General features: G+C 37.9%; 1 protein-coding gene across 15 annotated transcripts in view; it reads right to left on the bottom strand.

The window, feature by feature from the left end:
* RABGAP1L (RAB GTPase activating protein 1 like) overlaps positions 1-12,374 on the bottom strand; it is a 567,720-nt gene that overhangs the window by 474,121 nt on the left and 81,225 nt on the right. For 14 of the 15 annotated variants that reach the window (XM_050963018.1, XM_050963014.1, XM_050963022.1 and 11 more), the window contains 5 exons: positions 9,760-9,952; positions 8,863-9,073; positions 6,094-6,268; positions 4,614-4,774; positions 3,135-3,245 (listed from right to left, as the gene is read on the bottom strand). In XM_050963018.1, coding sequence (XP_050818975.1) covers positions 3,135-3,245; positions 4,614-4,774; positions 6,094-6,268; positions 8,863-9,073; positions 9,760-9,952 — 851 coding nt within the window. Of the gene's footprint in view, positions 1-3,134; positions 3,246-4,613; positions 4,775-6,093; positions 6,269-8,862; positions 9,074-9,759; positions 9,953-11,182; positions 11,251-12,374 lie in introns of those variants that run through there. The other variant, XM_050963019.1, reaches the window with a different exon arrangement.

The following is a 12,374-nucleotide window of genomic DNA, read 5'->3' as shown; positions in this document are numbered from 1 at the left end:
ACCAATGTGAGATTTCTAAAGAAAGCTACAACACTCGACCCAAGGTTTAAGAATCTGAAGTGCCTTCCAAAATCTGAGAGGGACGAGGTGTGGAGCATGCCTTCAGAAATCTTAAAAGAGCAACACCGATGCGGAAACTACAGAACCCGAACCACCAAAAAAGAAAAACAACCTTCTGCTGGTGGCATCTGTGATAAATGAAGGGGGAAGTGGGGAGCATAGCTCCCTTTTATGGATACCCAGCCAGTCAGCAGCTATGAAATCCCTCTTAGTAGTGGTTCTCTAGTTGCTCTAACTATAAAGGGTTAAAAAGTGTCACTGCTATGCATAGGTAAAAGGAAATGACTGGGCACCTGGCCAAAAGAGCTAATGGGAAGGCTAGAACTTTTTAAAATTGAAACAAGACTCCAGTTTTGTCGGTCTGACGTTGCTCTCCAAGGGAGAGGCAGATGGGGCAGAGCTATGCTGTAAAATGCTTGGGCCAGTTATGAAAAATCATCAGTATAATACCTAGAAACTACTCATTTAAAGACCCAGATATGTAAGTAGATCAGGAAATGCCTAGGAAGACGCGATTAGGTTTATCCCTTTTATCTCTTTATGACTTGTGGATTTCTCTGTGCTAACCCCAAGTGCCTTTATTTTGCTTGTAACCTTTAAGCTGGACCTCAAGGAAGCTATTTTTGGTGCTAAATCCCTGTAATTGCTCTTTTAAATATACAGCAATAGCCTGAGTTCCCAGATGTATTTTCTTCCCTTTTTTTTAAATAAAATTTACCTTTTTTAAGAACAGAATTGGATTTTTGTGTCTTAAGAGGTTTGTGCACATGTTTAATTAGCTGGTGGCAACAGCTGATTCCTCCCCCCTTCTCAGCTCTGCCCTGGAAGGGGGTACCCCACAGAAAGGAATTCCCAAGTGCGCCTTCCTGGGCTCTCCAAGAGGTTCTGCACTTAGGTGGTGGCAGCATCTACCAATCCAAGATCAGAGAAAAGTGGAAACCTTGGAAGTTTAATACAAGCATGGAGTAGCTTTAGTGTTAATTTTTAGAATCGTTGTGGGCCCCACCTTCTGCACTCGAAGTGCCAGAGTGGGGAATTAGCCTTGACAGCATCTGACTCATAATGAAAATGAACATGTGTCAGTCCGCACTGCTTCGGATTGTTATTGAGCAGAATCTGCTACCCGCATGGACGCATGTCCCCTAGAATGGTGATTGACATATGAATCTTTAGCACATCTGGCACGTAAATATCTTGTGATGCTGGCTACAACAGTGCCATGCAAATGCCTATTCTCGCTTTCAGGAAACATTGTAAATAAGAAGTGGGCAGCATTATCTCCTGCAAATGTAACCAAACTTGTTTGTCTGAGTGATTAGCTGAACAAGAAGTAGGACTGAGTGAACTTGCAGGCTGTAAAATTTCATTGTTTTATTTTTTAATGCAGTTATTTTTTGTACATAATTCTACATTTGTAAGTCACCTGTCATGCTAAAGAGATTACGCTGAAGTACTTGTATTAGGTGAGTTGAAAAATACTATTTCTTTTGTTTTTTACAGTGCAACTACTTGCAATCAAAAATATAAAGTGAGCACTGTACACTTTGTATTGTGTGTTCTAATTGAAATCAATACATTTGAAAATGTAGAAAACATCCAAAAATATTTAAATTGTATTCTATTATTGTTTAACAGTGCGATTAATAATGATTAATTTTTTTACTTGCTTGACAGCCCTACTAATTATACCATTACTTGAACACATTCAGTACATATTATTTCCTAAATAATTTTATTAAACGTTCACTAAATATTATAAAATTAGAAGACATATTACAAATTCAAGAATCAAAACTTTGTCTGAATGGAGCAAGATCACAGGACTTTGCACAAACATCATAATTCAGACAAAACTGGAGGAAGATGGGACTAGCCATCCAGCAGGAGACATGTTCTCGTAAAACGTCAAGCAGAAAAGAATACAAACTTTCTCAAACTAATTTTGAATCAGACCACAAATTGGCAGGCTTCACACCTGTTACAGCTGCAGAGAAACAGGAACCAGAAGAAATGGAACAGAAAGCTCAAAAGTTCATCAGAAAGCTGGATTTCTTTAAGACAAAAAAACAGCACAAGCATTCAAACACCAATACATACTTCGTGCACTAATCAAACCTTTAACCAAGAACAAAGCAAAACAATCCTTGGGAATAGAAAGAATCAAACAGGAGCTTTAAGAAACCTTGGCCAGATCTGAACAGTGGGACACTTTCAGGGAAGAAAACAAATGGAAAACCTACAGATTCAAGAATTTCAATTAATGGGCCACATCAGGGCATTAATGGCAACTCACAGTTTGCTGGATCTGAAATTAAGATATTGGAAAAGGATTCATATCCCACTAGCAATCCAGTGAGACACTAACTCTCCACTGTTTCTATTTTTAAGATGTTAGTATAGCAAATGTGGCTTTAGCAGATATGGCTGCCAAAATTTCAATAGGAACATACTAGACACAAAAGGCTACAATGGATGTACTACATTTTGTCCGACATATTTGACACATTAAAGCAACATCAAAAGCAGTTAAAGTGCATAAACAACAAAGAAATCTAGGCAAACCCAAAAATGCAATCAAGAGGTGAAGCAGAACGAAAAGCCCTGTTTGAGTATTATGAGAGATTTTTTCAGAAAATATCTGCCACCCTTCCTCAGGTACCAAAGTAAGTGGCCAAATCCTCAACCAACATGTAGATTTAAAAAATAAAATAAAATGGGCCTCCAAGTATTTGGTCCTTTGCTGAGCCAATACTTGTTGGATTCATCCCATAGAAGTGAACACAGGTCTTAACACTGACATAATTCCAAAAGTGATAGATTAGCTATAAGATATTTGGCCACTAGTAACCAATTAACCTATTTTTTTTCTATTCCTTTGGATAATTAAGTAGAAACACTTGGTTATACACACAAGTTAGCTCATTAGATCTCCAAGTCTGATGTTAGTACATATATATTATTAGTACACAATGTATTCAGCTCCACTGAATTACAGGTATTTTGTGAGGGTAATGATAAGCACATTAGAGACCATTTTCTTAGACTTAACCTTTTTTACTTTATATCATGCTTACCTTTCAATGGCCAATTCTTTGTTTGAGAGTTGCTGGACTGTGATCACAACTTTCTTATCAATTCCCTGTTTCAGTTTGAAATAAAGTTTTTCTCTGTCCTTTGGTACAGGGCTAAAAAGAAAGAATTAGTTCCATTTGCACAGATATAGCACAATATAAGTGGATAACTATTAGAAATATGATGTAGTGATAGCTAGAGCCTCATCAAATTATTTTCATTTTATGTTCTGTTCATTTCATTTTATTTTATTGTGGGAGGCCTAGAGGGAGGGGTGTCTGGGCTTGCCCCCAAAGGGAGTGGAAGGCCTTGGGAGGGGTGTTGTAGAGTGAGATCACCCTACACTCACCCCACAATGGTGCCATCCGTCCCATGGAGTTGGGCTTGGTTCCCCACTCCAGGGGTTATGACCTGGTGCACAAAGTTGCAGAGCTGCTGGGGTTTGGCCTGGCTAACCCATGGAACATGAGCAGCAGGTGCCACCAACATGGAGTAGATTTTTTGTTTTATTTCATTTTATGTTGTGTTATTTCATATTTGTGAAAACCCACAGGGCTCTGGTGAAAGCCACCCACTTAGTTCCTCCAGTGCCAGCCATGTGCGCAATCATTTGATATCTCCTCTTCCTCTTTATTCGTCTTTTAATCAGCAAATGAATAGCTTGGTTCTGAACAAGAGAAATCTTTGCCCCACCCTTAGGGGCCTAAATTTCTGTATGTTTCATTTTCATGTTTGCAGATATTATTATTTGCATATTTATCTACTATAGTTTAAGACTGCTTCTCTATCAGTAGCTATCTTAAGTTACAGTTTGAGACTATTACGTGCTCATAGTTGGGCACCATGCAAAATAAAAAAGCAGAAACAAGTATTACACAAAACAAAAATTCCCATTACTACCCCTTTCCATCCAAAATTCTCATATATCTGTATGTCTTAAATCATACCCAAAAAAGGGCTCTGTGTTAAGAGAAGGCTGCCCATGCTTAGTGAAATTTGCTTCCTTTCCCACCTCCACAATGCTTCAAGACATTTTTCCAAGATTTTCTTCTGTACCTTCAATATACTCATTCAAACTTATGGGCTTATGAAAACTAAATTAGAAGAGTTAAATAACTGTCCTGAAAGAAACCTTAGAAAACATTGGTACAAATTTTCAGCAAGCTAGGCCTCAACTATCTTTCCAAGTTCCAAAGGCACAGTTGAGTATGTCCATCAAGAACTAGGATTTTAAATACTTACAGAACTTGATTAATATTGTTTTTCTATGCTGCTTTTTATTTTTTGATCAGATTAGGCTTCTACAAAAAATGAATTTAAGACAAAAAAAGCAATAACCTCATAAAGAAAAAAAAAATTGCATACAGTAAAAAATTAACCAAAACTAGTTTCTTCACTACATGCTGGTTAGCCACACATCCCTCAAAACAGTTGCACATGTTTTATGGAGACTTCTGATTTTTCTGTTTTTTTCAAATTACCTAAAATTTCCTTTACCATCATCTTCTTTAACCTCTAAGGAGACACTGAAAGTGAACACATCACTATCTGTGGTAGGAAGAACAGAGTCCTTAACATAGTCTGAGGCTTGTTTGGAAGACCGTCTGAATGCCGTTGAGAAACTATATAAAATTCTGCTGACCTGAAAAAGGGAGGGAAAAAAAGAATAAGAGTACTGATGCCATCCATTCCTTTTCCTATGGAGAACATGCACAGCTGTGATGTATTCCCTCAAGGGATCATTTCTCAGCAAGCATATTTTTTGAAATTCTTAAAAGGAAATAATTTTACCTTTATTTTCTCCTCCTCCCCCGCTCAATTCAAATGTTTAATAAGAATGTGTGTTGAGATACCATGGTTTTAATGCAACAGAAGTGTGTTCACTTCTGATTCAATCTCTCAAAAATTATTAAGTCAGCAAGTTTCGCCTACACCCGTGGTTTTCAACCTGTGGTCTGCAGACTATGTCTAAAGGGTTCATGAAAGGTGACTATGAAAATAAAGTTTCAGATCCCAGAAAGGTCATTCCATTTTTCTGATCAAAAATATGTGAATTCCCCCACCTACAGGTCAAAATCCGGAAGTGTTGTCATTACCATAAAAAACAACAGTTTAGCACCCTTTCTTATGCTGCATCAAACGCAGTGCTGAGCATGTGAGACATTTACAGCTGAATTCTTATTCAGTCAGTTTTCAGCTTAAGACTACTATGGTAGGGATCTGTGGACCACAGGTTTAATTTCCAAAGGGGTCCGCACCTTCATTCAAAAAATTTTAAGGGTCCACAAATGAAAAAAGGTTGAAAAACCACTGGCCTACACAGTTCACAAATGTGATTTTGTTGCTAAATGACCTGCAGATTTTGTTATTGTAATTATTTTTACATTTAAAAATCTGTACAGCTTAGCGTTTGTACCTGCCAGGTCCTAAACTCACATTCACTTTACTTTTTTCTTTTTGCTGTTTCCACCCTCAAGACCCGATATTGTGCTGACCATCATTAACTCAAGGAAAGCAGAAGTCTGCTCTTTCAAATGTCCCAATGCTCTTCTTTAACCATCTAGAGGAATCCCTACTGAAGGTTTTAAGATGTTTCTTTATAACTCCAGGGCCCAAGTACACTATCTCCTTGGTAATCTCAAACCAGACTCAAAGCAGGAGCAAAGGATTTTCTCCCAAATCTCCCCATTACATTGTAGTGCAATACATTGTAAGCTAGGACTATGTTTGGGCAGGACCCACTGCAAGATATAAACTTTGGTAAAGGTATTAAAGTAACTTCCTAAATTATTTTAATATTCAAGAACACATAGCTGCACATCTCGTGAAATCTACTGCACACATGCCAAAGTACTGAGGTTGATTTTACATGACAGTATATATTTAAAGACTGGAGACAATCATAGAAAACACCTTTATTATGCTCAGTAACAAGTCACTGTGGTAGTATTTTATACTTACTGCCTCTTTAATTTCACAGGAGAAAACATGAATCTGGAACTCCTCCGTTCCACAGTAGCTTTCAGTAAATGCGAAGCAGTCACTCTCTGCAGTTCCATTTTGTCCACGTGCACAGAACAATATCTTATAGATTGGGAAAGAGGCTATCTCCGTATTGCTGGTTTGGTCTAGTATTCTGCAGGGGCAAAGTGACAAACATGAAGTCAGTCAAATAAACTAGAACCAAATAAAGATACCCACCAGCTTCTTTCTGTAACTGAATGAGCTATTATGTAAAGTGTATGTACTATTCAATGTAAGCACCCAACATTAAAATACAATTAAGAAATGTAAACAATAAAAAAGTGTTCAGTTTCAACTACATGTGTTTCAATACAATTTATATCAAAATAAAATAGGAAGCATATATTACCCTAAATTTTATAGGACCAGTATTCATCATAAAAATCACTGTTCTGCAGCTCATCACCAGAATCAAAGGGTTTTGTTAACTAGGAACCACAGAAATTGTGAAAATGCAGGCCCAGAAGTTCAGGCCCAGAAGATACAGGCCCAGAAGTTCAGCAAAGGGAGATTCTGTAAACTCCCTGTCTGAGAAGTTATTAGTAGTCTGAAATGTAGGCTGTTATGCTGTAGACTGCTGAAATGTCAAATAATGGTGAAAACTGACCTTAATGTCGTCTCCAAAAATATCAATAAAAGGCACATGACTCCTATTTGAGGCCAACTTCTGATCAAGATTTCCTTTACCCTGTCCTGCAAGCTATTTTAAGGGCCTGATATTTTATTTTTGTATAAAATTGGGGCATACTACCTCCTGACAACCATCAATATGAAAAAATCCAGCCAAAAGTAATAAATCTCAAGGCAACGCCAGCTCCTGCATTTCATAGAGAAATGTTTCTGCCCAAGGAATGTCTTGGAAGTGCCCTGAAGAAACTGGTGATAATCCCCCCCTGTCTTATCATACCCAAGCACCAGCTCCTTTCAAAAAGTCAGTCTACGGCTAGAAAAAAATACCCATATTCAAAGGTGTTTAGAATAAAATCACCTGAAGCTAACTTTAGCTGGAATGTGTGATAGGCTTCCATTCTAGAATTTGGCAACAGTTACCAACACTGCAGGTATGCTACTCCAAATGATTTCTATACATCTTATAAATTGAATTTCTCCAAACACTAGACTATGCTGACGCCTCAAGCTTTCCAACTTTGCTAACATAATTTGCTATCTCAGTCCACATTTAAACTAATACTTTATGTAAAAGGTGACTTTTCTGATTTAGGGAATAATCTGCTATAATATGCATTGCATTAATACACATTTTTATTTAAACAGAAAAGTAGGTATCTAAGTTTTTCATGAAGTGGGTCAAACCAGCCACAGATCAGCAAAATACACAAGTACCAATGATGTGTATATTTTTTCTGTTAGAAATGAACCCTCTTTCTCTCCATTTCCCTTGATTTCTCTCTTGCATGACACCTGCAAGTCTGATGCTTTCGCAAAGTCACATCATTTCCAATTATATATTAGCCTGGAGGCATTTCCAAGGCGCCACCTTGTGGTTTCCGCCAAGAAAAATAACAAATATTTTATTGTGCAGGAAAACCAGATTACTGGAAGAACCTATTTAATGAAGGTAATTTTATTTGTTTTTGCTTTAAGAAATGGGTGCCAGGGAAACAAACTACAGTAACAATGAAAAGCAGAGTCAGTAAGAGAAAGCTAACAAAGAGGTGGGTCTTATCCAAAGGAGGCAAACTTGTCTAATACATATAATTTCATTATGGAAAAAACATTGAGCATCTTCACTTTATGTAACAGGACCTACAATATGCACTTATATCTTATAATGTATTTACAGAATTAAGCTCAAGCACAACATCTATAAAATCAATATAAAGCAGATAAAACTATCATTTAAATCAATGGGATCTGTGCCCACTTACTTCAGTTCTGACTTTGGGTCACAGTACCAAGTTCAAATGTATGATTACCCTCTTAAAAAGTTATTGGCATAGATTGAAATTATAAACTGAAAGAATGGCACTAGTAATAGCCCTACACAATGGTCAGCAATAGAATCTTCACAGCTGCCCTTTTGCAAGTACACATTACTTTTGCAGTCTTCAAAAATACTCCATTTAGTAAGCATACAGGACTTTTGGGGACTATTACTGTAAGGCTAACTGCTTGCAAGATCTTTATAGAGTTTGCAATTACAAACACTGTATATAGGAAAATGCTAATAATTTGAGCACGCTTTTGGTTACAGAAATAAAGCATGCTCAAGAACTTCTCAAAGGTGATGTTCACTGATTTCAACTTTAGGTATGTTTATTCTGTATGGACAGGCTGAATATTTCTCATTATACAGTGTGATCTGTTGAACACAATCTAGAATATTTCAAATTTGCTGCAAATTAAAAGAAGGTAAAGATTTTGTCTCATACAATGCATCAGGGAAATCAAAGTTATGTGACCTAGTCCTACCATCATAATACAATAAAACTAGTTTAATATTAAAGGGTTCAAGATTCTAAATTCAACTTATGCATTTTTCTCATTGGATGTTTACCTATTGGTTTAAATATCCTTGATTTTTATTCATTTTATCATATTCTTCAGCAAACAGAGTTTGTGACAAACTATGCTTCTGGACCGATCTATGTAGTTCAACTTCACTGGAAGCCCAGTGTTTGCAACCCAGGTCAGAATCTGAACCCTTTGTGTCTGCCTAAGTAATGAAGTACCATTGTAGTTCACCTTACAGAGCCTTCTGGGATATTCGGAACATAGAGAGTCACAGGAAAAGAGGACTGGCATGAGGATTTCAAAGCTTCCATAGCACGTAGAGCTTCTGACTCACTACGAGGAGCAGAAACCTTCATAGAACCTAGATACATCAATTTGTTAAATAATACACTGTCCTCTTCTGGGAGTTCATTAGGGGAACAGGGTTTAGGTGCCGAGATTTCTGAAAATGAAGAAAATATAAGATAACAATAAAATTCTCAGCCATTGCATTAAATTAGTGCAAGTTAAAAGCTGCAAGCCTACATTAGAAAAGCTTAAAAACTATCACTGTATCTGAACAGGATCCCTGAAGCACTACCCTAGACACTGATCACATGGACCTGAAAGGGCAGTGATACTGAATTATGGCCATTTCATATTTGCGAAGGTTTTGCAGTAATAAATGAGTGTGGGGTAGTCGAGTTAAAAACCAATCAATCAAGACATTTTAAGACCATCTCCATCTTCAGTATCAATCTCTCCCTACTGATTGCAGGTATAGCTTGCTGAATGAGTGAGAGTAGCCTAAGGCTGATTCATCAATCTGAGCACTCTGCAAGCATCCCCACATGGGCCATAATGTGGAGATAATTGGTTAATGACTGGATGATTGAGCAATTAGCAAGGTAATTCAGCTAGTCAGCTGAGGATAGTTAAAAGACAGACAGGAGGGAGAGAGGAAGGCTAGAGGGGGGCCAGAGAAGCTCAGAATCTCAGAAACATGAGGTTTTCTCCCCACCCTCCCCTGATCTGGGGAGTCCTGAGACTAGTATCAGAGCTCTCCATAGTCAGACTCATCTCAATTTTTCCTTTGCTCAGTTTCATACCATAACTTCATTACCTACCCAAAAATATCTTAACCAGTACCTGTCGTGGAAGGGTCCAGAATTAGATGTAAAGAAGGTTGGTTTGTCTGACTGGCTGACACATCTTCAGCTGACTGTCTACAAGCATCACTGGAGTCTTTACAGTCAGTAACATAACTTATTTGGCCTTTTTCAGAATCTCTCAGTATTTCTTCCATGGCTTTCTCCAGCTGTTCATCTCCATTTGAAAATATCTGTACAAAGGACAAGACACAAAAAAGACTTAAAAACTGACTGCTGTTTTTACCTTAAGAGATATTACACAAATATTTGAAAACTATTTTAAAATTTGTTTTACTTTTTTAATGACATTTTGCCAAACACTACTTCTACAACTAATTATACCAGATACCCATGTTACTCATGTGGCGAAAGCCATGAATTCACCCAAGGTTCATCCATGTTCATTAAAACAATAAATAAAATGTGCACAATGGAAGTATCTCTCTGATTACCAAAGGTTCCAACATCCAGTATTACAATGCAGCATCCAGGATAACAGCTCAGGTAATGACAATTTATATTTCCTCAAATCTTTGACTATATACACATTACAGATTTCACCTCTCCAAGTACTTTTTATAGTATTAAAATGGCATCCATGAGTCATGAATGTGCGCTATACTCAGGTATTTTATTAAGAGGCACACACAAAAAATAAAAAGAACAGGAGTACTTGTGGCACCTTAGAGACTAACAAATTTATTTCAGAATAAGCTTTCGTGGGCTACAGCTCACTTCTTTGGATGCATAGAATGGAACACACAGACAGGAGATATTTATACATACAGAGAACATGAAAAGTACACATACTTCGCGTACTTCCACCCTTTCATGTTCTCTGTATATATAAATATCTCCTGTCTGTGTGTTCCATTCTATGCATCCGAAGAAGTGAGCTGTAGCCCACGAAAGCTTATGCTGAAATAAATTTGTTAGTCTCTAAGGTGCCACAAGTACTCCTGTTCTTTTTGTGGATACAGACTAACACGGCTCCTACTCTGAAACAAAAAATAAAGTGTAATTAGGTATATCCTTCTCCCCTCATTTTTAATATAGAACCGTAATGAATGGTAAAATTAATTTGGAGGTTTCATTCCTTATTCTATTTTCATTTATCTTTATTTTTAAAAATAACTGAGAAGTAGAAAGAGTTTTCTCCGTGTGTTCAGACATAGTAAAAATGTTGTTTTCAGTTTCTATATAGAGGAAAAAGGGAAACTACCTAATCATAACAAAACACATCTAATCAGTTGTGACAACTACCTGGGAGAGACATTTTCATATCTGCCATCTCCTCAGGACAGTTCAACTTTGAGCCCCACTGAAAGTTAATTTAAAATTAATTTCCTCAACATAAATTTTCTCTATTCTTTGAGTGGGAGCACAGTGCTCTGTCAGTCAAGTATTGACAAGTTTTCTACCTTGTCACACATTCTGGATGAAGAGAATAATATTCCTACTGAGCTTCTCCTCCCCCTGCATCTGTCAGTTACTTGCCAGCTAAAGTGAAGAATAATTCACATTCAAATAAGCTCTTATAAAGGAGTGGTTTCGGACAATGCACTAGAAGCTTAAAGATGATAAAATTACAGTAAGGAAACTACTTTTCTGTTTCTTCCATATAAACAACCATTGCCCCCATGAGACAAGTGCTTATAGGAAACAGCAAGCAGTAAAAAGACATCCATCAAATCGAAGGGAAAGAAAAACTGAAATCTTCCAATATCTGATAGCTACATTGGATGAGTTTGCATCTTATACGGGCTAGTATGGTGGTTTTCAAACTGTGGGTCGGGACCCCAAGGTGGGTCTTGACCCTGTTTTAATGGGGTCTCCAAGGCTGCCTTACACTTGCTGGGGTCCGGGGCCAAAGCCTGAGGGCTTCAGCCCTGGATGGCAGGGCTCAGGTTACAAGCCCCCTGCCTGGGGCTGAAGCCCTTGAGCTTCGGCTTGCCCCCACTCACCTGAGGGGTGGGGCACGGGCTTCAGCTTTGGCCCCCACCCAACCAGGGTGGCGGGGCTCGGACAGGTTCAGGCTTCGGTCCCTGCTCCTGGGGTTAGTTCATAATTTTTTTTGTCAGAAGGGGGTCATGGTGCAATGAAGTTTGAGAACCCCTGGCTAGTAGAACAGAGCACTGAAAACCAAGTGCACTGAAACCCAACATCTCCTCAAAGATTCTCTGCCTTGCTGAGTCCATAAAGTAGTCATGCACCTGCTAGTGTGTGCGCGCACTCATGTGGGAGGAGTCTTACTGAATAACCGATAGGCCTTAAAATTGCATGGACTATCTTGACTTAACTATTCACTTTTTTAGATCCTTCATATAAAGACAAATTTGAATCAGACTTTCCCCACGGCTTTGTTCTATGCAAGTAAAACTTCACTTCCTTGACCACATCCAAAATATTTCAGTGCTTCTCATGGTCTGAGGTGGCTTCGGGTAGAAAGAGGGCAAAGAAAAACTGACTCAGGTGGAAGGTTGTGTTTTTCCCAGGAAACAAATTCTAAATCTCATCTAAGAGCTACCTTAAAATATATTTTTTTTTACATTTAAAATTAAAAATTTTAACAAATTTTTAAAAACCCACACCCAACCACCCAGCAAACTGCTG

Source organism: Gopherus flavomarginatus, chromosome 7, assembly GCF_025201925.1.
Source record: "Gopherus flavomarginatus isolate rGopFla2 chromosome 7, rGopFla2.mat.asm, whole genome shotgun sequence".
Lineage (NCBI taxonomy): Eukaryota > Metazoa > Chordata > Testudines > Testudinidae > Gopherus > Gopherus flavomarginatus.
Note: the sequence above shows the minus strand (reverse complement) of the source record. Positions and strands in the feature narration are given on the sequence as shown.